Here is a 27,891-nt window from a genome sequence, read left to right as displayed (position 1 = left end):
AGCCTACCTTGGTTTTTCATTACTGATTAGGATTTTTACTTTATCAAGGGCCTTTTTGGCCCCTGTAGCAGCAGCCAGCTTGTTGTGAGAAGGACTGGAATGAGGACTGGAGATGTAAACTTTCTTCCCTGAGCTGGCAGGAGCTTTGGATGGGGAGAAGTCAGAGATGAACACTATTCCTTCACTGGTGAGCACTGGACCAAGAAAGAAAAATAGCACAATTCAGCCTGCAATTTGATTGTGGCATTCCATTTTAAAGACATTTTGGTGAGGAGAAATGCTAATAACTTTGGTAGTACTGGATCAAAGAGAAAACTCATGATTCTGTACAACCAGCACTTTCTAGCTGAAAGAGCAGCAGATGATCCATTAAAATCAATTAATATTAAAAAAAATTGAACTTTTATATTAAAAACTACTGTATTTATGGCAGAAGCTCAGTTTTTCTCTCTCACCGTTTTTCTTTAAGATTCACAAAGCAAATAGAAGACAAAATACACACTGACTATTTTTTTGTTGTCATGCAGAGCATTGCTCAAATAATCATTAATTCACATTAATTATGTTGCAGCACAAAGCTCAGCTGTACAGCTGAAGTGTTCATAGAAGACTGAATGATGTGGCAGATAAAAAAAATCCCCAAACTACAAAGGCTGAAAACTGCACTGTCTCATTACAAGTCAGGAGTGATGAAGCTAAATTTAAGAATAAAATGGTGACTCTCCTATTTCTCTCAGTTTCTTCCTGCTAAAATTAATAAATGTGCACTATATCCCCCTTGACATCTGAATCACTTCTGGTACTGATCTTACACCGAGTCCTGTAAAATGCTTTCTGTTGAAAACAACATTTATTCTTGGTCTACTTATCTCACTGGCTTCTTCCTCAGCACCCATCCCTTTTTAGCCTTTTATACTTCACAGAGCTCTCTATCCTTGGCTTTTTCCAGCTCCCTCTACACACTTCACACTTCCTTTTGTAAAGTCTCAAACTTTTCAGATCTCAAACTTCTCTTCTCATGCCTGCCTTCCCCCTTCCCACACAGCAGCACCTTCTGAACAAAGATTCCACACTGGCCAAAGGCTCCCTGTCTTTTCTTTCTGACATTATTCTCTTCAATCTATTACTTTTGATTTCAACATTTACATCTCAGTTTAACAATTTTCCTGCTCACACATATCCAGGCCCCAATGTTTTATATATATAAACTTACAAGCTAAATGTGAGGGATCAAAGGGATCAAATGAAAAAGACAGGATATTTTCAGCATAACTTTTCTTCCAAAGTTTGGTGCCTGTGTCTGCATTCCACAATACAATATAATTTGGTGGGTGAACTGCAAGCAGCAAATCTCTGGAAGCATCTTGATTCCACAGCCACTGCATGTCTGTCAAAATAAATAGGAAACAAAATTAATATTTGGGATGGTATCAGTTTGGACCTGGACACAAATATCTTCTTTACTCTAAAAACTTTTTATCAGTCTTAAGCTCAGGAGTAAAATGAAGCTGAGTGTAACACTCAGCCCTTTCAGAGGTGGTAAGAGCTTTCCTTGGTTTCACAGAAAATAAAAGGCTTCATTTGGTCTGAAAACTGGCATGGTCAGGACTTCTTTAAATCTTCAGTGAATTGGTGTAAGGAGTAAATAAAACCCAATTTATAATGTACACACAAACAAAAAAATGAACTGCAGTCAACAAATTTTCAGTGGCTCAGTATCAGATTTAAAATGTTGCATTTTCTTTCACAAGATTTACAAAACAGAATAATAACAAAAAACAAACAACCTAATTCCGTAAGAGGAATTTTATATAATAGATTTTAAAAGCCCACCAGGTATAACGTAAGCATCATCACAAATTTTTTAAATAGCTGAAATGCCCCAAAAAACCCCAACTCCAGCTGAAGAGCAGGAAGATGTACTTGACAATCAATACTGTTCATAAAAATAGATTCTACCTTTTTTTCACAAGAACTTGGAAAACATCACCATAATGAATTAAATCTCACAGCACTCCTCTGGGAGACAGTAAATCTTTATATTTACTCACAAAATGAACAAGCAAACATAAAGAGGGCTAGTAATCCCAAGAGGAAAATTCCCTGTCAGAACCGAGCACAGTTTATAAGAGGCAGGTGATGGATTTGTACACAATGCTCCATAAAACAACTCCCCTATAAACATCAGGCACTATCATTACCTTGGATGGGCTTTGAATGCTCCTGTATTTCACAGCGAGCTGCTCCTGTTGCCACATCCCACACGATGATTTTCCCTGTGGCATCAGCAGAAGCCAAACGTAAGGAATATGGAGAGCCAATATTGTGGTGGTAATTTTCCTTAGCCCATTTAACCTGAAAATGCAGATGGGAATTGGTTAAAGGAGACATATGTAAGGCACAGACACCATAGTTCATATTTTTCAGATAATGAACTCAATAAAAAAGCACAGTAATAGTTAATGCTAACAGCACCTCTACCATACCTTTAAGCCACCATCACTTGAGTAAATTTAAGGTAGGTCAGCATTGTGCTGCATGGCTGATATTCATAAATTACATAAATCAACAATAGTTGTTCCTGAGGCTAACTACAACAATCCAATCATACACACCATGCATATAGATAATTTACTCAAATATTCAGGGGAAACCAAATGGCAACATTTAAGGTTCTGTGGGCACCCACAAACCTAAGCCCACTGACTTCCAATCAAATGAAAGCTGAAAAATTATCATTCCATTCTTATACACATCCTAAACCATGTGATTTTCCTAATCTGACAAATATATTGTGGTATTGGTGAGGAAGGAAGGTTATGTTTAATTTATGTGTTGTCTGATAAGACAACAAAAACAAGTTGTTGCTGACATTTGCTACCTTTCTGGTTATTTTCAGCACATTGCCACCACTGATTTCCAGGTACCACTTTCCAATTTGGGATTTCAAGCCGTACAGGACTGTAAATTGGCAATACTTATGAGAAATCTGTGTCTTGAAATCTGAAACACTCTGTCTACAACTTCTCTCAGATTACAAGGGGAGGGATAACACTGACTTCTTCCTTATCTATCCCACATGTCTTTTGCTATCTGCTTTTAAGGTTGAACTTTTGCCCCAGGAGAGACTGCAGACACTGGCAGAATAAAGAAACATTAGTGCTAAGCTAATGGGAATTCACCTGCCACAAAAATTCCACCCTCTGTGCTGTCACTGCCTGTCACAGAAAGGGTGAGGCAAACACAGGATTTTCTGCACATCCTGAAAATGTGACATTTAAAACAGAACTGGCATTAGGCAGCACTAACTTTGCACCATGAACCAGATTTACAGCAGCATTCAGAGCCCTGCTGCACCTTTGTGCTGCCCCTCTCAGAGGTGTGAGAAGCATCTGTCTCACAAACCAGATGAATAAATTAAACAAATGTGACACAAGCACAGCACACAATCTCTAACTCTATAAACTCAAAGCATGTTTCTACCAGAATCACAAAGAATTCCTGAGAGACTCTCCTCTACCTACAATTTTCATTTTTGCAATTCTTGCTTCCCTGCTGTTCAAGAAAGAACTACCCCTTAGGATATCTGCAGGTGGCTGTGTAACTGTAACTATAAAAACCTACAAAGCCATTTATTTCTCAGTTAAATGCATCTTACTTCAAAGCAAATTTCGTGTCTGCAAAACCTCCTTTCTCAAGGGAGGAGCTGTCACCAAGCTCAAAACAACAAAAAAGGAGATCTTTATATGACCAGCACTAAGCAGAGCCCATGTGGTGCTCCCACACCATGAACCTCTTTTATCTCTGCAGTCACACTGATCCAACAAGTGCCCACACAGGACCTGACCACCTGCTAAAAGAAATTTATTTTCTAACGGTGTTAGTCACTGTCTACTTGACTTCAAAATACAGCAGCATCAGTCAGAAACAGGAATCAGAGGTGACTTTTTAAAATTTTCACCATTCATACCACCTCATGTATAAAGCTTTATTATCACTGTTTATTAATGCATCAAAAAAGACACAAACATCCTTTCAATCTTCTCATTCGTGTGGATGGATCAAAAAACTTCTCTTGTAATTAGATTTTCTTCCATAAAAGCATGCTTTCAATACTCTTTGTAAAGGTCAAATCAGATATAATCCACTCCATACAAGTCTTCAGTGCCATACAAACAGCACTTGGACAGATGGACAACCAACATGGATCCATTTTTAGGGAAGCTTTTACCTATTCCAGACAAAGTAATAACAGCCAAAGGAGAGGATGTATGTAAAGGAAAATAGCAAAATGGACTGCAAAAGGATTATTAAACAACTGCTTTTTTCTTTGTTTTCTTCATAACAGATGTGGTGTGTTTTGGAATTTTTTAGAACTGAGGCACAGGTTTTTGGGGAGAAGATCCCCAGTGGACTGAGGCTGCTATGTGAACCTCTACGCCAAATACTTTAAGTCAGATTTACACAGCAGATTTCTTACAGATCCACTCCAGCTCTTAACATTTACAAAATCTTAAAAAAAATTAGGAATTGAAGAAAATTTCTCAGCAATGTAAAAGTATCAAGAATGATCATGGCCTCATAAGCATTTTTTATGTAATGCCTATTTCTTCACATAGATGAGAATTTTTTTCATTATTCCACCTCATAAATTAGCCATTTTCTTACATTTCTGTTCATAAAGCTTCAGGTAGTGGCTCTGCAAAATTATCTTAAAATTATTGGACTTCAGCACTTGTGTTCCTGATGAAATAACTTCTCAAGCTATTGAATGTAACCAAAACTCATTAAAATGCTATCACTGCATAGATCAAGAACTAATTTTGCTACGATTTGCTAAGATAAGTAAAAAATGGTAAAGCAGAAGACACATTCAACCTTTTTCTTCTACCACAAAAAGATCCCACTAAACCCCCCCCCACCTAAGACCCTATAATTCTTCATAAATTATTGACAGTCTTCTAATAAATACAGCACTTGTGCCAAGGACCATCAAACACATCTGCCAGCCAAACAATCCTCTAAACCCTACGTGAAATCTGTCATTGTCCACAATCAAAGAAAAGATGAATCAAAGAAATATTACCTGTTCCACACTCACCCAATGTCAAACTCTGCAATTTCAAGATAAGGACATTTAAAGGGAAGTACAGGTACCCTGCACTTAAACTAAAATTTTAGCCATTTTATATCCCTAAGATAAATGTTCAGTTTTGCCTGCTATTGTTCCTTTTCTTCAAGAAAAGAAGGAAAAGCTTGAAAGTACATTCCTAGACAAATGGTGCACTTCTCCCAACAAGGAGGATCAGAAAGGGCAGCAGCAAAGGGCTTCATTTACTATTTTGTAATGTTCATTTGAAATCTCTTAAGTTAACAGCTTTCTTAGAAACATATCTATGTTCTGTAACACTAACAAGCACTTCCAGATATTCTTTTATATTCTGTATTTTCTAGGAAGATATGCCATCAACCTCAACTCAAATTTCAGCATGCATGATGTGACTTAGCTGCAAAAGAGATCACATAAAAAACATGTATTTCACATCAGATCTCATGCCAAAATCACGCGGAACATCAAGTCAAGTATTTACAGTAATATACCATCAACCAGGAACATCTCACCTTGACAACACTGGCTTTGTGTCTTTCCAAAACCTGCAAGGTCTGAGCAGAGTTGGCATCCACTACGAGCACGAGGGAATGGCATCCATATGCAATCAAACCTTGCCAGCCCCTGGGAGAGCACAGAGCATCATCAACAAGGAAAACAGAACAAAAACTCTTCACATCACAAATGAGGGGTTTTTTGGTAAATTGAACGCATGCTACTAGACACCTTATTTGATGTTTATCAGATGGCAAATACTTAGTGACATAAAAGCTTTATAAAATAATACTGCGCTGTCTGCTGGAGCCCTAAGCCACCACAAAGCATCTCTTTGTGCCCATCTCAGAATCTTCTTCCGTATTTTAAAACATCACATCAGAATTCGTGAAGAGCGTTCCCAAATTTTAGATGTAAGAACACAGGCAAGAAATATATTTGCAATGATATAATTAATTGCATATATTTTTTTATTTATTACTTATTTATAGACAAAAAGGAGTCATTACAGTTATTACAGTGACAGCGAAAATCTGACGAGGCTTGTCTGACTTTAGAAGTTAAGCAGGGAATCATAGAATGGTTTGGGTTGGAAGGACTTTAAACCCATGAGTGGCACCCCTGCCATGGCAGGGACACCTTCCACTGTCCCAGGCTGCTCCAAGCGCTGTCCAGCCCGGCCTGCGACACTTCCAGGGATGCGGGGGCACCCACACAGAACAATCCCTTCCTGGCATCTCATCCCTGTGACACTTCCAGGGATGGGGGGCACCCACACAGGACAATCCCTTCCTGGCATCTCATCCCTGCGACACTTCCAGGGATGGGGGGCACCCACACAGGACAATCCCTTCCTGGTATGTCATCCCTGCGACACTTCCAGGGATGCGGGGGCACCCACACAGGACAATCCCTTCCTGGCATCTCATCCCTGCGACACTTCCAGGGATGGGGGGCACCCACACAGGACAATCCCTTCCTGGCATCTCATCCCTGCGACACTTCCAGGGATGGGGGGCACCCACACAGGACAATCCCTTCCTGGCATCTCATCCCTGCGACACTTCCAGGGATGGGGGGCACCCACACAGGAGCAATCCCTTCCTGGCATCTCATCCCTGCGACACTTCCAGGGATGCGGGGGCACCCACACAGGACAATCCCTTCCGGGCATCTCGTCCCACCCTGCGGTGCTGCCATGGGCCGGGAGGGGCCGGGCCAGGCCGGCCTGCGGGCACGGCTCAGCCGGACAGCAGCACCCGCGGCCTCTCCAGGGCCCCACCGCTGCCCCTGCCGGGCTCGGCTCTGCGGACAGCCCGCCGGGGCAGAGCCGAGCCCGGCCGCCGAGGGACCCGCGCCCCGCGCCCGGCCCCGGGCCCGGCCCTCACCAGTCCGCCGCGCCGCGGTTGGGCGCGCTCAGGGCGCCCGTCAGGGTCCGCGCCGGCAGCTTGATGTTGACGGTGAAGCGCTGCATGGCGAGCCGGCGGGGAGCGGAGCCCGGCGGGGCCGCCCCAGCCGCGGCCGCCGCTGCCGAGCCCGCGGCCCTGCCGGCCCCGCCCCGCAGGAAGCGCCGCCTCGGCGCCGCCGCCGCTCCCCGCTCGGCCGGGGCGCCGCGGCCCGGGAACGGCGGTTCCGTCCCGCCTGCCCTCCCTGCCCTGCTGCGGCTCCGGATCTCAGCCGGGGCAGCTGCGCTTGGAACGTCTCCACAGCTCTCCCAGCGCTCTGCCGCCTTCAAGGTGGAGAGTTCTTCCTCATGCTGAGGTGGAACTTCTTGTGGTTTAGTTTGTGGCCGTTGCTCCTCATCCTGTGGCGACCGCTGAAGTCTGGCACCATCCTCTGGCACCACCCTCTGACACCATCCTCTGACACCCCTTAGGGATATTGAAATGCATTGCTGAGATCCACGCTCAGCCTCCTGTAGCCCAAACACTGCCTCAGTCTGTCCTCGTCAGAGAGATGCTCCAGACCGCTCATCATCTTTTGTCACCGTCCCAGCAGCTTCGTGCGTGCACTGAGGAGCGCAGGAGCTGGCACAGATGTTCCTCAGATGTGCCGGACACGGTGCTGCTGTCTCGGTTGTCCATCCATGGCTGGGAGGGGGAAGGAGCCGTGGGATGCAGAGATTCCGGCTCCGGGGATGCTTGTGCTCCTGGTCAGGCTGCAGCCTGGGCCACCTCACTGGGAAAACATCCCTGTCCCATCTCCAGCTCTCTGGCCCATCTCCAGCTGCTTGGATGCTGCAGGACTGCCAGAATATTTTTTTTTCGCTGTAGTAATTTCTGTTCCAAAGTATCTCTTCGGTCACAGACCTCTTTGGTACCGTCAGGAGCAGCAGCAAGGCACCAACCCATCCTCCAGCTGTCCCCAAGGTGTCACTCAGGCCAGGCAAAGCCACCTGGGGTGACACATCCCCATGCAGGAGCAGTGGACGTTTGCCCTGGAGCACACCAGGCTGCAGAGCATTGAGGTTGGAGTCAGTAATCCATCTTCCAACCTGATGGTGTGATTCTGTGTAGCTTCTAAACCAATTTTCTGTGCCACAGCATTAATAAAATAGTAAGAATTACATACTTGCAAGCTCTTTATTTAACATATATGGGCTGTTGGGTGTTTGTTTCTCTTTGGAATAATAATTGTAATTGTTTATTTGTTATATTTTGTGGAGGAAAAAAATGCCACTAGATGGCCAGAGATGGCAGAATGTAATGCCAGCTACTCGCTCTTACATTGCTGCAGTGTCACAGAAGATGCAGTAATGCTGATCCTCCTTTTCCTTCTTTTCATTCTAATCACAATTGAATTTGTGCAAGCGGGAACTCAGGAAACAACCTGCAGCTGATGTCTTTTCCAACTGTCTTCTAAAGGATTCTGCTCTTGAAGCACAGAACACCACTCACTGCCACTTCCAGGTCATCATGCCACTGGAACTTTTTTCTTGGAACTGTCTTGTCCCAAAAGATCTCTCTCTACTCTTAAAACTGAAAAATACCTTTTTGGAGAAGTAAAGAGCTTTTTTGTTCCCTTTTCTTTGTCATTATTTGAGGACTACGTGATCTGCACCTCTGGAGGTCATTTTTGTAAGAGCCTGAGCAGCTATTAGCTTCATTAATTTTAGCTATTTTTGCTAATGGTGTGTTTTTACTCTGTGTCCTTGGGCAACTCATGTTTTTGGTTATTTTCTTGCTTTGTGGGATTTGTGAGAAGGGTCTTTTGCAACTTTTATTGCACAATAGAAACAGAAACTCTTCTTGACAGTTTTCCATCAATTTTTTTGACATCAGAAAACCAAGCAATGAGTGAAATGCCTAAAGGAAATTGATACTTCAAGGTGATAGCAGATAAGAACAGGTATCAGAAAAAAGGAAGTAAAAGAGAAAATGAGGGCTGTGTCAGCAATTGGTTGGGAAAAAAAAAATCTGAGTGGTTTTCAGGGTCAGATAGGGTGAAAATCAGGGTGCATGAGCCAGGTGCATACATACATTCATCAGAGGGATAGGGAGGAGATGAGGAAAAGGTTTGTGAACAATGATAAGGATCTTTGGAAGAGCTGAAAGGAATAGAAATGTGCACTGGATGAACTGATTCCACGTCTGATCCACAGCTACTCACCAACACTGAGTACTCAAACTGATGCACAGCAAATGGATGTGAAGTAAAGATGTTCAGAGATGTTAACTTCTTTTTTTTGGGGGGTAGTTAACTGGACGTCCTCTTTCACATCTTATTGCTAATTGAAACCACTGCCAAGCAAGAATGCAAAATACATCAAGGCACTTTGTTCTCACTTTTTTGTAAATATAATGATACACTTTTGGCTGCTGTAGGTAAATCAAATACCAAGCTTTCAGCTGTTTTTAACTGCATAGTTTAATAAACCCACTAAAACCTCTCAGCTGTGATACCCAGTGGGAGAGACTTCATTCCAGACAGCTCTAATAGTCCTCACTAAGGACATATGGAGAATAAAGTTTTGGGTGGTTATAAAAACCATTTTAATAAGTTAATGATTAAATAAATAATGAGAAGTATGACTCTACATAGCTTTTGCCTCATGGCTGTAAATGATTTTTCTGTGAGTTTGAACAAGAGAAAATGGGATTGAAGTGGAGACGTGTGCAGTGTCCCTTTTAGGCTTCTCCTTTACATAGTAATTATTGCAGGAATATTCCTGTGAAATCTTCTGGGGCCTCTTTGATTTCCATGGCCTTAAGTTAGAGCTGCAGGAGCTCCTGGGATCTCTGGTGAACTTTGGATCCACTTTGCATTCCTTTATACAAGGCCCAGATCGAATGGGGGTGTGTAAATGCTATGGGGCAGGGTTCTGTTTGCATTACAAATCACTCTGCTCTTGCCTTGGTGATGTCATTTCTGCTCTGTGCATTTAAAGCTCCTTGAGTTTTCTGCTGGCTAGGTGTCCCTGCTTGAAAGGAGGCTGGCTAAAAACTGATGCCATCCTCTTATCAGAGGCTTTGCATAGAGCAAGTAATTTACACAGCTGAGTTTTGCCTCACACTTTGGGTTTTTTCCTTTTATTTTTATATTTTTTTGCAAATAATATATCTAAAGTCAAGATTCATTTAATCACAGTCTAACTTCATAATCCCAGTGGAGATCTTTTTATTTCATGTTATATTTTCAGAAATAGATTAAATAAAAAGTATTGATGAAGGAGATTCTATTTCTGGTGTGTCAGAGTTCTGCTAAATTTAACACAAAATAAAACCAATATATGAATTTCAGAGTGTGGAATATTTAGCTTCCAGAACTCTATCAACTTGATGCAAAACCAGATGGCTTTAATCAAAGACTCAAACACTTGTCTCCCTTTCCAAATGTTTTCAACTTCAAAAGTTTAAAATTATCCAGAATCTTCCCTCCAAGTGAGCATGGTCTAATCCGGTTCCACTGAACATGCGGGAGGTGTAAATTTAAATTCTCAAAGGTTGTGGAGTGAACTATGAAGAGACCCTCATGACTACCTGCAATCTCCTTTTATTTTGTCCAAATTTCACCAAAGGAAAAGTTTTTCAAATGCTGTTGTGGGCTTTTTTTCTTAAAATATTTTCCTTCCTTCCTCTTATATATTTCTCTTTTTCTAGGGCTCCAAAAAGATGATGAAGTGTAGAATTATTTAATTCACATATTCAATAACAGTGCCAGTTTTGGGCCATTTCTTTCTAATTTCATCCATGACTGCTGTAACACAATCACTGAGGAGCCCTGGCCCTCACATTTCTTTCTGGTCCTTCCTTTGAATATTCCTGCAGATGAACATTTACCCACCTCCCTGAAATACATTAACTGAGTGAAAATTCTCTGGAGAAACAGTGCAGAAAAAGAGGACAGAGATCTGGAAAATGTGTGATCCCTCAGGAAACAAAGAGGGAATGAGAATGCCAATCTCAGCATCCAGGACCAATTTGATTGATGTGAACTTCAAAAACTGGGGATTTTCCTTAAGAGAAGAGATCAGAATTTCCACTAGCAGAACCCTGAGGTTTTTTTAGTGCTGAGTATTCCTGGAGTTCAGACTGTGGCTCTTGCTTTAGGAAAGTGTGGAGGGGTGCCAGGAACTGTGATCAAACAAATAGGTTAAAGGGGAGAATTACTGAAGTGTTTCAGAGCTTTGGAAGCATCCTAGCAACCTGAGAGAGCATTTGGTTATTATTTTATTAGGTACAAAGTAAGAACCTTGTTTTTTTTCTTTTTCTTTTTTCTTTTTTTTTTTGTAGCTATTAAGTAATTTATCAGCATCAGTGCATTATGCTGTAAGATAAGGATGAGAGCAACAGTGGTGTGAAATTGGGATTTGAAGTCTGTGTGAAACAATGCAGGATACTCAACACTGATGAATCAATCAGTGCTCTTGACAACATGAGGTTCCATGACATAAATTTTTAAAGACAAAGAAATCTCTAAGAAGACAGGCTTCCTGAAAAAATAATGGAAAATGAAGTAAAAACTGATTTTAAGAGCCATCAGCAACTCCATGACTACAGCTAATGAAAATGTGAACACAGTAATTTACTGAGTTTGATAAAGTGGCTATTGAGAAATAGAAGTGTCCTCATGTATATTGCATATTAAATGGATGGAAAAAGTTTTAATCCATGTTATTAATGTTTTGGGTTGTGCAGGGTTTTATAAACTAAATTTAAAAATTCAAATGTCCAGAAACCATGGTAACCATGTATATCCAGTAAAGTGTTATTAATGTCTGCACATTATATAACCTACACATTAATATTTAAGGTTGGATGCAGCCCAGAAATAATTCTTATGAGAGCATAAACTTTAATTATTTCATGATGTATAATATTTTCATTAAGTGGTTTTCACATTCTTTGGGAAAAATCTATATTAGAACTTGTTTGTATCCAATGTCCAATGGAGTTTGGGAGTCAAAGTGTGGCCGTGCTTCAAGGCTCTGGATGGAGGACAGACATGGAAAATAAATGTGTAGAATTCAGTATGTAGCAGTACAATCTGCACGTGGGCAGTAAAAAACCAGCCTGGCACATCAGCCCCTTGAACCACAACAATTCCTTCACCAGTGCCTCTCCTCCACAAAAAAGGGGGGAATCCTGTGCTCCTTGGTTTATGAGGCAATGAAATTTTGAGTCTCTGATAAGCTCAAGGGACACTGAAGATACTTAAATCCTGGTTTGATAAAACAAGGTAAAATAAATAATCTAATAATAAATAATCAAATAAAATGCTAGGATGACCTGTGAAAGACAAAACCCCTCTGTATACACATTAAAGCCAGGTTTTGCTCACCACATTTGCTGTTCCTGCAGAGCTCCTGGGCTGTCAGTGGTTCCTGTGCCTGCCCAGGTGATGGAATTGTTCCCACAGTCCCTCCAAGAGGCAGCAGCTGCTTCAGGAAGTTGTTTTTGAGAATGTATCACATATTCAGTGTTTAAAGAAGCTTTGTAATCACTCTTTCCCCCCAATAAAATATATTTTAAGAGCATTACCCAATGTTTTTGCTGTAGGATTGGAGTTTTTGATGGAATTTATTGCCCTTTTTCATAAAACATCCTGAAAAATGCTCTGATACCCTTGATATACTTACATATATGAGGTGGAGAGCCTGAGTCTAGCAGGTAAACAGGAGCAAAAAGTAGAAGTTCCAGAAAAATTCCATAAATATGATGTACAAAATTTGCTTTCCATCTCAGCACATTGATAACCTGTGACCTCCCTCTAGCTGTGCATTATTTCTTTTTCCTCTGCAGTAATTATAAATTGATCACAGGCAAGAAGAACAGACGCAGTTTTTGGAACACAAGGTTTAGGTGCACCACAATTCCCAGACAATTTGATTTGGGATTTTTCATTTTTCCAGCTTAAATAAAAGAAGTAGTGATCACCAAGGGTCTTTAAGAAGCAGAATATCATGCAGCAGTCTGGCAAAACAAAATTATCATCTCTTTCAATCTCTATGGTGGCAGCAGAAGAACATACACAGATTTGTGTCAGACAGCAATTCCACACAGCTGCTGGAGTCAAACTATTAAATAAAAATACTTTAAAAATCAGTTTCTGGAGCTGGTTCACTGATGATGTTTCAAAGGTTGTGGCTGTTGTTGACAGCAATTAAAGTTTGGGAACCACAGGAAAGAGAAAAATCTGTGGTCAGTGCACTGAAGGAAGAACACAGGAGCTGCTTCTTCAAGGCTGCTTCCTGCCAGTGCTGCTTTCCACACTTCAAATTGTTTCTCAGGGGCCATTGAGTTACAGAAAGTAATCAAATGAGTCTTAATACTTTTTCAGATTTCAGGTTTTAAAGATCTTGTGTAAATATTTCCCGTAAGTGCAATAAATATTTGATCTGACTTTGAAATAGTGCTGCAAAAGCAAGTTTTATGATCACTGATAAAAGCAATGTGGAGGTAAAAATTCTCACAGGGCCCATCACTTTTGACATATTTAAGTGTCCTGTCCTTAGAAGTATCTGCAGGGTAGGAAATGACTGGGCTGAAATACTGAATCTATTAAGAGACAAATACAATTTATCCATATATATGAAAATCATCCTCAGAAGAGTCCATTAAAAAAAAATAGATCTTCTAGTAAAGATCAGAACCCTGCCTCACCAACCATGAATAGAATGTAATTCTTTACAGCCCTGTCTGAGCTGAAATGTTGGTTTATGTTCTGTGGCATTAGCAGTATCCATCTGCTTTTTCCCTTTAGTGAAACTAGTGGAGAGAGAGGTTATGGTTTTGCTTTACTGGTGATTTTCTGCAATGCTCACATCTTCTTCTTTCAGGATGATTCCTTAAAATGTGAAATTGCTCTTCAAGCATGCAGTGAATTCCAGAAAAATCATAATATTTGCTGTTTTAGTTCATTCCCATGTGTGCAAGAGAAATTTTGACTGGCTTCAGTTGTAATAAATTGATTTTAAGGCCCTCCACATTGTGGCAATATTCCCATACTCGATTTTGTGTATTTTTATTTACCTTTCTAGTTCTAATTTTTCTCTCTTTAGCATAAGAAAAGCAAAGGCAATCAAAAACAAAAAAATCACTAAAACCCACTCACAGATACAGGTACAAATCCCACTAAAACCCAATCAGGCCTTCGGGAGTTGGCAATGAAAATCTTTTTAGGAACTTGATCAGTGAAAGACATCTCATGCCTGAGAGGTGTGAGTTCAAGTGGGAATTATGGTGAAATGCAGGAAGCAAAAGCATCCCTGAAATCCAGGTTTTCTACAATGCTCTTCTAAACCTAATTAAGCTTGCCTGAAATGAGCAAGTGTTGAAAAATTCAGAAACAATTAAGAATTTGTCTTTTTATATCTTCACTCATTGTGGGGTCAGAAAGTATTGTTGTTGTTAATAATTAAAGAATGGGATTATTTTTAGGTTAAGAATGATTTATTACTTAGATAAATATTAGTTTTAGAGGTTGTGAGATTTATGAAAGTAGCTGGTTATAGTTTAAGAATAGTCACATTTTTTTTTGTAATGAGATAATATATAACTTTCTAACTTAATAGGCAGATGTTACAAGGTCTATTTTGGTTTTTTTATTAACTTATCACTTTTACTTAATGTTGTTGTATTGCAGATATTTTTGTTTAATAGGTTTCTGTTCCAGTTACACCCGTTTCTATTGTAACTCCTAAACTCTCAGCTTACTCTATACAACCACATCCCTGTATTATAAACTCTTTACTATCTTATTAATACAGTTTTTTACTTACTTAAGAAACATTCTTAACTACAGAAATATAAGTTTATGATTTTTCTGTTTAATGTTTGAATATTGTATTTTTACATCAATCTAAGCTGCTTCTAAGGTTGCAAATTAAACTCTTTGTTTGTGGAAGTTTCTGTTTCTCTGATTCCCACAATAAAGCAGAGCTGTAAGAAATGCATCTGTGAACTTCAGCTTGCAGCAGGGCAGCTTGTACAGGAATGCACAGATATGTGGTGGTTCTTTCACACAAATAATACTTGGAAGCATCTGACAACAGCTTTGTCACGACAAACTTACCTGGAAATAACCTTTAAAAACACCACTGGATGAGGTAATTTAAGAAATCAGATTTTTCCTGAGTGCAATTTGTCTGGGGAATTTAACATCTGTGTTAGATTTTCTTCCAGGAGGAAATGTACCTCTTTCTTTCATTTTCAGGTTGTTGCCTTGAAGCTCAGCCCTGAAGGAGTGGCTGTATTCCTGTGCTGTGAACGCTGGGGATGGTTTCAGTATTTCATTTTTCCTGCTCTCCAGAGCAGGACTCCTGGGAGAGCAGGAAGGGTGAAATTGGCTTCACTTGGAAGCCATTTCACTCAGGATGTGTTTAATATAATATATTCATGACTGGCATTCTTAATGAGACAAATTGTGAGAATCCTTCCAAATACTGTCACATCTAACCACATCCCATTTCTTTTCCTATAAAACAAAATTCACTCTAATCCAGATCATCAATTCTGACAAAAATGCTGATTTCCATCAAACTACAGCTGAACTTTTGCCTCTGAGGTGATGATTTCTGTACCTCCATCCCAGAGGAAATGCTCTTTGTGCTGCACACTCGGGCTGAGCTCCCCACCACTGAATCCATCCAAGCTTCCAGGTTGTTTTCCTAAATTATCACCATGCTGACAGTAGGCTGAATAAAAACCAAACCTGTTTATCTTCCTCTGTGGAGCAAGGGGACATTTTCTCTGCTTCAACAAATGCAAAGTTCCTTTTGTGATGCATTTATCTGCAAGCTTTACCAGACCTGGCAAGGTTAGATATGATATTTCTGTTCTTCATTATGCTAAAAGCCCCCAGATCCCTGAGAAAGGATTTCCACAATATCTCCTGTAATGGGGAGTAAGAATATTCTCTTACTGGGGATATGACATAAATTCATCTTCTCTTGAGAATGAATTAAGTGAAAAAAAAATTTGACTCAGAAATTTACATGATTTAAGGACAATTTATCCCTTAATTCTGAATGGATATAATTCAATAAGTGTTTATATTGATGACCATGTGGTTTCAGTATACTTAAGGCTTTCAGAATTGGAGAAAACATTCTGCTAAGCCTGTCAGTGCTTTTGATGGTTGCTGGAAGAAGAATGTATCTTGAACTCTTTTGGGGAAAAAGAAAAGTGGTGTTCAAGGTTTAAATATCAGTATTAAAAGCACAGGATCTGCTGACACCAAAGTTCCCACATTCAAAACTTCAGCAGGTGAAAGAAGGTGGCTGCTTATGGTAGCAACAGAGAGAAACTGGAGAGATGAAGGAGCACAAGACAAAAATGAAGATCCCCATGAGCCTGATGAGCACAGCTCAGAGCTCAGCTGCTGCCACCCAGGGCAAATAGTCTGTGCTAAACACAATTTTCACAGGCTAAGTGTTCAGCTGTTCTTTAAAGGCTTCCTCCTTTTTTTTTCCCCATTCCCCTGCAAACTGTTTCTTCCAGCAATTCTGGAAATTTTCTATGAGAAGGAGCTGATATTCAGTTTTAATAAAACTTAAAGAGCCACTTTTTGACTGACAAGATCTAAAATGGTGGGCCCAAAGCACCTTCCCCCTGCTTATCAATTCTGTTCCATCTTCATCCGTATATTTTCATGGTCCTTCTCTTTGCCTCTCTTTGTTGCATTTTGCTCATAGTGGGGAATAGAGATGTTTTTTGTAAAGTGGATTATTGTAGATGAGTTTTCCATAACAAAACAGTTCTCAAGCTCGCTATTCTCCACAGAATTTTAAACAAAATATCCCTGATTTGAAGACAGAATGATCAATCTGAATCAGATCCCAGACATGAAAGCTTCAGAGCAGAAAACATAAAAAAATAATTAAATATTTACCATGAGTTATACAATATTAAAACCAAAGAGGACTCAGAGGAATGATATTTACAAAGCATTCTTGATTTTGACACAAGAAAAATGTCTAACCTATTAACAAAAATATTCCTCAAATAAAACCACATTCCTAGACCTAACTCCCCAACTTCTTGTAAATATAGCTTTAAAATATTAATGCATACTACTTAAAACTTCTGACTTGCATTTTTAATATTAAAACTTTTTTTAAAACTGTGTAAAACCTGTGACAGCCCTTGCAGGGCTGTTTTCAGCCTAGTGGGAGCCCTGGTCCTCCTGCGTCCAGCAATTTCCTTCCTCTGCAGGAAAGGAGGAGAAACCTTCCAGAAAAAGAGAATGCAATTAATCAATTAATCCTCCTCTTGGCCTGAATATAAGAACCTTTTGTACATCCTACAAATGTAAAATTAGTGAGCACACAAAGTGAGCTGCAGAAATTAGACATAAATCCATAAGGTTTTCTATTTGGCAAAATTGTTTTCCAGCAGATTTAAAGTCCCTTAAATTTCCAGGGATTAGAAATGCTGATTGGTCTGGAAAAGTCGACAAATTGGATATATGCAGGTCAGTCATTATTTCTTGGCAACAGTCATTATTTCTTGTATATTTTTAAGGAAAAAGAGGGTTTTGGAATGTAGTCTTGTAGTTCACAATACACTGTAGTCCTTTGTAAAGCAATTTAAACACAATCTCAAGGGCTGTTTTTTTTGCAGGATATTGACAAACATGATTTATCCCTTGTGCCACAATTTACTGAGGAATAAGTGCTCCATTATAGAGACAAAAAAACCCAAACTCAAAACAACACCACCAAAACACAAATAAAATTTAATATTTTTTCCCCTTTAAAAGATACCACCTTTCTTCAGGTTTTGCTTAATTTTCCACATTTTAAAACTTTTGAAGAATGAACTATGTGGCTTTCAGGAAAGTATTTTTGCCACAGGTAATAGTATTTGACACTATGAATATTTGCACTTTTCTAGCCCTCTTCATATTCTTATTTATGCATTGATTGTTGGGCAGTAATTTAAAAATTACTGTAGCAAGATTAGAAATTACACAAGGAAAGTGGCAGAAAGGAATAAGAAGAGCATCAAATAGAAACCTGATTACTTCAGGTATTACCACTGGGATCATTTAATTAAGTGCATTCCTCATTTCACTATAAAATTCAATGAGAACTATAACTGCATCATTTTTCAGTCAACAACTTTTTTTTTTTTTTAAATTTCAATTTCCATATTGATCTCCTCAGTCCTCAGAAGGGTTTTGGGGCAAAATTACTTCCTGCATTTTTGATCAGGTTGAGACCAATCTGATCTGTGATTTTTCCATATCGCTTCAGTTCAGTGAGTCACTGTGTGAGACACTTCCATGCACAAAGATTCAGCAATAGGCAGCACTGTTGGGTTGCAGGCATCACAAAATCCTGGTTAGTTTGTAGGGGTGGAAAATGATGGATTTGTTCATTAGCAGTCCTGAAGTAGGAATAAACTCTGCTACCCAAACATTTTGCTTTTCACTTAGATAAAGAAAGCCTCGACTGGTCCAAACTCAGTGATTCCCTAAACACCAAGAAGTTTTTTTCTGTGATTAATGGAGATTCCTCACATGATGTGACTGCAGTGGAAATTAATCCTGTTAAATGTTTGCTGCTGATACCCATCAGCATTAATGGCCTGCAAAGGCATTCACAGCAAGGCATCAACCACAGACAGCTGCTTTGAAAAGGAAAAGTTTACCTTGCTATAACTGAAATAACAATGCTTTGGTGTTGTAGGGCACTGAACATTCCTTGTCATGCAACTTCTCAAAGAAAAAAAATGTCCACATGCTTTTTCAGCTGCAGGAAAAGCTGTGTCACAGGAAGATGAAGAAGCTCATCCAGGTTACCCAAGAAACTGGTGGCACAGCTAGGAAAAATGTGAGTTATGTCCCAGTCTGATGCCATATGATCCGCAAATGAAAGGATTCACAAACAGCAGCAGGCTTCATAGCAAAACCTCCTCATTAACTGAGACATTTGGATCTCACATCAACCCTTTGAAAATCAGTGTTTAGCTGTGAGAAACCAGTGTTTCCCATGGAAGTGCTTGTAACACTGAAACCACTTACAGCTACTGGGATGCAAAGCACATCTGTCAAAAGAAAATCTTCATTAATAAAGGATGAGAATTCAGGCTCTTCTACAAAGCCATAATGTGGCACCAAACCCTTCTTGCTGCTTGTGATAATTTTGCCTTTGAGAAGAATGAAGATTTCTAACGTGGGCTCACATCAGTGCAGTTACTGCAAGAAGGAATTTGGTTCTGCCTTTTCTCTCTTAACAGCAGTGAAGAAAACAGGTGCAGTGAGAAGAAATAGTGACAGAAGACCTGTGAAAGCAGAGCAGTTGCTCCAGATGTGCTGGTGTTTGCACATCTGGTGGAAGAGGCTCTGGTGCTTTGCACAGATTAGGGTGTGGATGCTCTGGCACATCCCTCTCTCAGTGTGATGCCTCAGGTTTTAGTTTTTATGTTTTTCAGATTCTGTGCTGCTTTAGTGTGTGGGTCTGGGATTTATATCAGGGGATGCTGAGCTCTCCTCACAGAGCAGGGAGACAAAACAATTCCTGCTCCAGCTGGGCACCAAGGACAAATGATCCAAACCTCAGCCCAGGAGCACAAACAGCGTGGGCTGGAGAGAGAAAAACAAGCAGGGTGGGAGTGATGGGCTGGAGCTGGAATGGGACAATGAACTCCAAGGTGCCAATGGAGCAGAACTGATCCCAGGGAGAGCCCCGGGAGCGCTTGTGCATTTTGGGACCATTTTGGGTCATCTTGGGTTCATTTTGGGACCATTTTGGGTCATTTGGGTGCAGCCCTGGCTGGGCTCTGGTGCTGCCCAAGGTGGATCCACTGAGCAGATCCTTGAATAAATCCCTGCTTTATTCTGTGACTCTGCCCAGCCTCTGCTCTAGGGCAGCCTTCACAAGGCATCAAGTGAAAAGGATGGCTCCTGGAAGCAGCATTTGATTTATTTGCTCCTGGCTCACCAAAACACAGCTTACATGTTAATATTTACCATGTTAATTAACATCAGATTTATACTATCCTACAAATGTAGAGCAGCAGCAGATCAATTATTTTACTGAAAAATTGTTGCCCCTTCAAACAAAGCTTCCAAATTTTCACAACAGCCACTGGTGTAAAACTTGAGGCATTTTCATTTTTAATTTCCCCTTTCCTCGACTGGTTTTAATTAACAGAAATTACAGTGGCAATGATTGGCACGGATAGATGCTGAAACTAATTACTAAGATAAGATGGCATGAGTTAAGATTTAGAATGTAGATTTAATTTTGGAAAAGAACAAAATAAATAAAAATCAGCTCTAGAGCCCTTACAAAGATTACATATGGCCCCAGTGAGCTGACCTGTCTCTTTTAGGGAAGGGGATTTTGTCAGCGTATTTGCATGCTGTGCCATATTTACTGAAACCTTTCCCAGAGGCAGCTTCTCAGACGTTTGTTATTCTCCTCCATCTCTTTGATTAAACAATTGAGCCTCCTTGTAGCTTTTCTATTTTTACAGTTTTTGATCCATTTGGTCACTGTAGGGATACGTTTTCAAAGCTGTCTCGAAGCACAGGAAGACTTTGGATGGCACCTCCTGCAGTCCTCAAAGGCAATGACATCTCATAATTAACAAACAGCTCTGAGTATTTTAAAAATGTATTCCCACATTTCATGGTTGAGGGAAAAAAAAAGATTCAGAAATTAGCTTGACTTGGGTTTTGTCATGTTTTATTGCTCTTGGGTATTTATATGGTAGGGCTTCTAAAAGTCAAAGAATAATTAAAGAAATATCAGAAACTGAGAGCAAAGTAGAAATGGAAAGAAAAAGAAGAGAGAAAGCACCAGAGAATGAAACTTCAGCCCCATCTATTAGTAAGAAATCAAAGGTTTCTAAAACCCTAGGGTGAATATGTCTGTTGTTTTCCCCTGCTCTGCTTTACACTTCAAATCAGCAATTGGCCATTTTTTTGTGTAACTGGTGGAAATTATTTGGGTAAAAAAATTCTGGGTTGTGGACTACAAAATGTGTTGTTACAAATGCATGACAATTTCTTAATATCTTAAAGCTGAAACTTTTGGTTACTAGAAGTCTTTTGCTGAGTTTCAATCCATGTTCTACTTCTGTATTTCACAACACATGCTTCACATATTAATTCTATATTAATGAGTTTTAATTCATTGTCTCTGTTCTGTAGGTAACTTTTTTTCTACAGTTCCTTTTAACTTAAGCTTCAAAATAGCTTTTTTTTTAAAAAAAGGCAAGCAACAGTTTTACCAAATTGCTCCTGTTCCTCCCACAGGTTTGAAGCCCAAAAGGGATGATGGAATCTGCTCTGTCTCCTTTTCAAGTCACAGGGACTCGGTTCCCTCAGGCTGGAGACAAAGTCAGAGAAATGGAGACTCCAGATTTCATTTTGAATGCAAACTGAACATCTATCAGCAAATCAGAAGAGAGTTTTCTTTGAAATGATGGATAAATAGCCAGCACGGGCTTCAGGGCATGAATTATTTCAGGCAATCTCATTCTAATATTGTCCAAAGCACCTAATTTGACAGACCCTAAAGTCTGCAAGAAATAAAGCTGCATGAAGAAAGGCATGTCCTCTCACCAAAATGATCAGGCAGAGGGAAAAAAAAACCAGCAGCTCACTGTAACAGTATCCTGCAAGATCTTTATGAATATTACTCTTGTAATAATAAAGCACATAATGGCTGTTTTCAGCCAGCCTCAGAGAGGATTTGATGAGCTGATGCTTACAGAGTGTACAGTGATGCTCCTCTACTGAAATGAATGCAGCTCTGCTGAGTCCTTGTCAGAATCTGTGCTATTGGTGATTCCAAGATTGTAGAAAGTCTCTGTCTGTCAGCCCCACTGCCAAAGCAGAAGCCATAATTGGTCTGTGCTGGTTTCCAGGTTGTTTATTCTGTTTATCTCTCACATGTTCTGCTGCCCTGCCCAGCTCTGTCCTGCAGGGCAGCGTGTGGGGCTCTGCCCTCAGTGGGATGTGACAAACATTAAATACCAGAAACTCCCTGGGCTGCATTTACAAGAACGTGCCAATATCTGTCACCTACATTGGACAGTGTGTCCCCAGCCTGAACCAACAGAAAAATGCCAACACCACAGTGAGACATGGAGGGCATGAAGAAGGAGAAAAAGGACAAGGCACACCCAATTTCCTCCATCTTGTCCCCTTTGGACCCCTAATGTAGAATCCTAAAATTTTACTTTTGCACCTGTGCCACACTTAATTATTACTTAGATCAAACACTCAGAGCTTGTAATCCATCCTGTAAGATTGAAAACTCTTTTCCATGGGCAGAGATCACAGCCAGTGTCTCTGGGGGCTCTGTCCAGGGGGGTTCCTGACCCTGCCAGGGTCCCAGACCTGCCAGGGCAGCCAGAGGGAAGCTCTGGATTCCCACAAGTCCTGTGATGTATAAATCAGTTGATGGTTGTGAAAATGGAGAAGAGAATTCAGCATTTCAGCAGACAGAATTTGCTCAGATTTTAGGGATGCCAGGTTGAAGATTCCAGTATGGGCAAAAAAGTGAAACCCAGCCTTTCCCAACCACAGCCCCTGGTGGACTTGGCTGACAAACTTGGCACACTTGATAAACCCCATTCAAGCTTGGAGCAGGAAGCAGAGGGAAAGGTGCTGCCCCAGACTCCTGCACTCTTTACAATGTATTTCCCCAGCACATTTTCATTTCAGAAAGGGGTTGCAAATGCCCCATTTGCCAGGCAAACAGCACTTCTGGGATGAAGACAGTCCTTAACTAGGGGTGTTTTTAGCTTTATCAGTTAGAAGCCTTCTCAGTTACTCTAGTTAGGCACCACTGAAGAACTGCAAGAAATCCTGAGCTTCCCAAGTTTGTCTATCTTTAAGAACACATGTATTACCTGTAAAGCAAACCCCTTTCAAAGGCATTTGCTCAATGATACATTTTCTCATTTGCATCCTCTCCTCTGCATGCAGAGCTCAAGGTGCTACTGAAGATTACAGCCAACCCTGTGACCTCCTGTAAATAAAAACCTGAATTCCCCAGTGTTGTGAGACACAGCAGAGACCATTCACCCCCTGACTGGACCAGAATAAAAACTCTCCTTTTGTTTTCCAACTGTTCCCAGACATCTTTCTTTCCCTAGAAGAATCCCCATAGCACTCATGCTTGTCTTTTTATTTCTTAAGCACCAGCAATGAGGACAAACATCAGCTGGATTATATTTTCAGATAAACCTCACTTAAACCCTGTTGTTTTCTCTAAATTACAGATCAGTTTGTTGAATTTTCCTTCCTTACTGACTTTCTTAAGGTTACAGGTGTGTTCACCAGTGCCAACACTGCCCTCACCTTCACTTACATGGTGTAAAATGTTTTAAATGTCATCACAGAGCTGGAAGTCCTGTCTGTCTGGCAAATTTAATTGAAACATCCCAGTTTTCTTCCAAGAACCCAGTTCTCTCCTCAGACTGCTGATATTGGATTACACAGAGGAATAAATTAAGGAAGGTGCTAAGAACTGCCAACAGCCAGCACCTAAATCTTACAAGACTCTTCTGCAGATGAAGGTCTGAAACTCCTCCAAAACAACAAATAAAACCAAGATTCTTACTGCAGATTTTTAAACATCTTGGAAAATGGACTCAATTTCAAGATTCCTAGAAAAGTTTTGCACTGCTTTTACATTTATTACTGAGGAGTAGTTGCTCCCAAGTTGCCCTCAATAGAAATCCACTCAGACACGTTGTTGGTAGAATACAGAATTTTGGTTAAGGAGCTAAGTTGGCCTTAGTTTCAGTACATTGCTGTACAGCTCACTGAGGTTGTTTTAGCATGCTAGTAAAAATTCAGCTGGTGCACAAAATTCAGGCATAAAGTTTGTAACAGCATATTAATTTCTAGTCCATGTAATTTTCTGAACTGAAAAAGGGGAGGATAGAGCTGCTCAGAGCTGCTGCTTTTCATCCCAACACAGGTCTCCTCCAGGAGCAGGACTTTGTCCAGCTCAGGGCAGTCAGCCCAGGCAGGGATTACAGCCCAAGCAAAGCTGGCAGGTGAGGCTGGCCACGATCCCAGGGATGGTTCTGCTGGCACAGGGTGCACCCAGGTGAGTTTGTTCCTCTGTTATCTTTTCCTCCATCCTTTGCTATTCAGAGCAGCCAAGTGCTGGAATCTACACCTGATTCCCCAATTCAAATGACCTTGATTTTCCCTCCAATTAGAATATGCTGATTTGCTTAATGCCTTTGGGAAACAGACTGTCCTGTCTAAACACACCCACTGGGTATTTATAGTCTTCAATACACAGGCCTGAAAAAACTTTGGCTTCCTTCCTTGGCTGGAAACTGGGTTAATGAGGAGAAACATCTTCCAGTCTGGAGATTCAGTAGTCCTGGCCATGTGGCAAGAATCTCAACAAAGTAATAAAACCCAACAACTTAAATTAGCAGGAACACTAAGAATAAAAGTTATTTACTTATAACAGTCTCTCTTTTTGTTTCTGAGATGAGCTGCTGAAAGTCTCTGATTTGTGTCCTGCACTGAGGGCAGGAGACACTGGAAAAGTCCAGGGAACAGTGACTGCACTCAATCCCTTACTCAAGGCCTGTGCAAACAGAAGAGGGAGAGATGATGCTGATGAATTATTCATGAATAATAATTTCACTAGAGGGCTCTGATCATTTGGATGTTTATTCCTTTTTCTATTTAATTTCCTCCTTATCAGGGACATGATGCACACACCTTCCTGAAATATGGAAAGAGAAAGGGGCAAGATTGCAAGAACAGTAAATCCTTTATGATAGGAAGTTTTCTACCTTGATGCTATGGGCAAAATTAGGGGTAGTAGAAAACAAACACCCATGTGGGTAAAATTCAAACTGTTTTCCACCACTTACAAAGCTTTGTCACAAGGATGATGACTTTGGCAGCATTTTAATTGCATTTGTTATCTGTGGGCGTGGGCAGCCCAGTGAAACTCATCTGAGAGCTGCATGGATGTGTCTTCATTAACTGATGACATTAAGCTAATGATAAAATAATGATCTTTGCAGGACTAATGTTTTTACTGTAATGTAATAACCCATGAAAAGACTGTTTTGGATTGCTTTGGTATCTCCTTTAAATAATTCCTAACAGTGATTTTTACAAGGCTGTTTCCTTCTCCCAGGATGCCCAACAAAAGGAAACACCAGGGCAGGTGGCCTTTGCAGCATGCAGTCAGCTGTGCTTTGATAAAGAGTTGTCTGAGATGACATTTTTATGTAAACCTCATCTATTTTTCAGGCTTGAAGGGACCTTCCCACCCCAGTTAAGCAGCAGTAGAGCTCTGTGAGAAGCTGAGTGCCAGCAATTCCATGAGGGAGGAGAACCAGGGTGGCACAAAGCTTTGGTGGCACTGTGAGGCCATGGGTGGTTATGGAAACATCAGAGGGCACTCCAGAAATATGAAAAGCCACAGTGTTAAACCTCCCACCTTGCCCAGCACTCCCAGAGGTTACAGCTGAAGCCTTTCCTGACTCCCTCTGCAGTCAAGGAGGGCCAAGCAGTGAGGCAAAATGCAAGGACTGAGATAAAACCTTCACCTACAGCTGGGCAAGGACTAATCCCCTCATTGTCAGAGTGTGCACATCTCCCAGCTACCAAGCTCTTAATGCTTGTTCCCTGTCACAGCTTTTCTGATCCTCCTAATCCAGCCCCCCATCTCTTCCTTACCCAGCTACACAAAATGCTCTCTCACTGTACTCCCTTCCATCATTTTCTCACTCCACTCAGCAGACCAGTCTGGACCAAGCTGAATCTTTTCACACACCCAAGTCTGACTTGCTGCAGGCTCAGCTCGTTGCAGGGTAATTTCCTATAAAATACTTCCTTTACTAACTTAGGTAGAGCTCCTTCCCTTGGATGCCCTGACTGTGAGATGCAGAAAAGGGTTAATTATTAGAGCTGGGCAGAATAAAACAAATAAAATGCTTTCTGTGACTGAAGGCACACAAAATAGTGAATTTTTCATATATCTTTCACAAGACTCACAGCACACTGCACACAGCAAATAATTAAAACTTAAAAACAATAGCTGCATTTTTAGGTAGCCTAAGCCCTTTGCATGTATTGCCTGTTGGGAAAGAGTTCTTGGTTGCATGAATTTACCTCCATTCTCAAAAGTAACTGAGTGATTCAGACCAGAAAATTCTGGGGTGATTCAACAAGACAACAAACAAATGGTTTAGGACACTCAGAGGCATTCAAACAATAAAATCCTGCTTTATCCTACTTTACCCAGGTTCTGCTGCCTCAGTGAGCCAGAGGATGCTCTCAGCAGCCACATGGCAAAGTTTTAAGACCCTACACACCCAGCAAAGTACAACAGGTTGTAGCCACCCACTCCTAAGAGTAGCTTCTCTAATTACATGCCAGAGAAAGATGCAATAATGACAGAATTTGGTAGCAGATATTTATTCCTGTTCCATAGCTTGTAGGAAATCTAAGTTCAGGAGGAAGAATTTCCATACATTAATAGACTCAATATTGGTATTTTAATATGCTCATTATCTAAGCACACTGTTTACAAAAATGATTTATTGCAGGCCAGCATTTCCTTATTATTTGTGGTGGGATTTGTTATTAGGCACACTTAAGTGAAACATCTGCTCGCACAGCTCTGCTAAAACTTTTCCAGGCACAGTCAGAGCATATTAGAAATGGAATTTCACTCCATTTGCTTCAAATCACTGGGGTGATGAGGAACATGAACTGTTTTACATTTTGTCTCAAGAGAATTATAAATAATTAATCCTCTAGCACAGGGTCACTGAATGTCACTATTTCAGTTTTTACCTATAGGATGATGGCAAACCCCATTTTTTCATCCTATGTATTCTCTCTCTCTCACACACCACCATCAGAAATTCAGTTTTTGCTTAATAATTGCAATCATCCTTCCACATATAATTCTGCTTTTTTCACAGAGATTTTTCCTCCATGGTTTGGTTGTGACTGACTGGATATTCAGGGCCTTTTTCCTCAAGACTCCTTGTTAATCCCTAAAGGCATTCTCTAGTTTCGTTTCATCTTCTACTATTTCTTTGAAGTTGGGGGCTCTTTTCTTTATCTCTCTTGAAGCTTACAGGCCAAATTTTCAGAATTAAAGCTGAAACTGCAAAGAGCAGAATGGAATAAAGATATATATTGTTAACTTGGACTGTGCTGGAGCATAGAAAAAAAGATCTCAGCCAAGCAAAAGTGCACTGCAGAACAGGAGGATAGAAAATAGCCCAAGTAGCTGAAATCAGACTTTGCTCCAAACTGAGTTTTCTTGTCTGTGAGCCACACAAAGTATGAGCTGCCTCAATGCTCTTTTAAAATAGTCCCTCTATACTGTAATAAAGCTAAAGGAAAGTTTTACACTCCTTTTTATTAATCAGAAGCTATAAAAAAAAAAAAAAGTTAGGAGAAGAGGTGTGGAAGGAATGAAGTCCCACAAGGAAAAGACAGGAGAGGTGCAGAAAAGCCTGGAGAACTCCATGGAGCAGCAGCTGCTGTAGGAGGCACCTCCTGATGTTTGCCCTTCATTCCCCATGTTTTCAAATGTTCCAAAAAAGTCTCCTTTTTGTACAGTCTGGAAACCTGTATTTATAGCTGTTCCCAGAGAAGCTGATTACTTTTCAGACTCCATGATAAATTGCCTCAGTTAATATCTTTTTTTCACAAGAATTACAGTCTTCAATTTAATAGAGTTATAAAAGCATAACTTGAACTCTCCTGATTTCATTGCAAAGCTGGGAGATTTGGAAGGATTTAATAAGTGATAATCTGCTTGGCACAAAGAATGTAAGTGTTCTTAGATGTGTATTTCTGAGCATGCATGGACTCCA

At 40.5% G+C, this 27,891-nt stretch overlaps 1 protein-coding gene across 4 annotated transcripts in view; it reads right to left on the bottom strand.

Annotated features, from left to right (window-relative positions):
• Nucleotides 1-7,153, bottom strand: part of WDR11 (WD repeat domain 11) — a 35,526-nt gene extending 28,373 nt beyond the window's left edge. For 3 of the 4 annotated variants that reach the window (XM_021529284.4, XM_021529286.4, XM_021529287.4), the window contains exons 1-5: nucleotides 6,994-7,151; nucleotides 5,623-5,734; nucleotides 2,202-2,355; nucleotides 1,214-1,387; nucleotides 8-194 (exon numbers count right to left, since the gene is read on the bottom strand). In XM_021529284.4, the coding sequence (XP_021384959.1) occupies nucleotides 8-194; nucleotides 1,214-1,387; nucleotides 2,202-2,355; nucleotides 5,623-5,734; nucleotides 6,994-7,079 (713 nt within the window). In that variant the 5' untranslated portion in view covers nucleotides 7,080-7,151. Of the gene's footprint in view, nucleotides 1-7; nucleotides 195-1,213; nucleotides 1,388-2,201; nucleotides 2,356-5,622; nucleotides 5,735-6,993 lie in introns of all 4 variants that reach the window. The other variant, XM_021529285.4, reaches the window with a different exon arrangement.
• Between the last annotated feature and the right edge of the window lie 20,738 nt (nucleotides 7,154-27,891).

This window comes from Lonchura striata, chromosome 6, assembly GCF_050655825.1.
Source record: "Lonchura striata isolate lonStrDom1 chromosome 6, ASM5065582v1, whole genome shotgun sequence".
Taxonomy (NCBI): domain Eukaryota; kingdom Metazoa; phylum Chordata; class Aves; order Passeriformes; family Estrildidae; genus Lonchura; species Lonchura striata.
The sequence above is the reverse complement of the archived record's forward strand: the minus strand, read 5'-3'. Positions and strand labels throughout refer to the sequence as shown.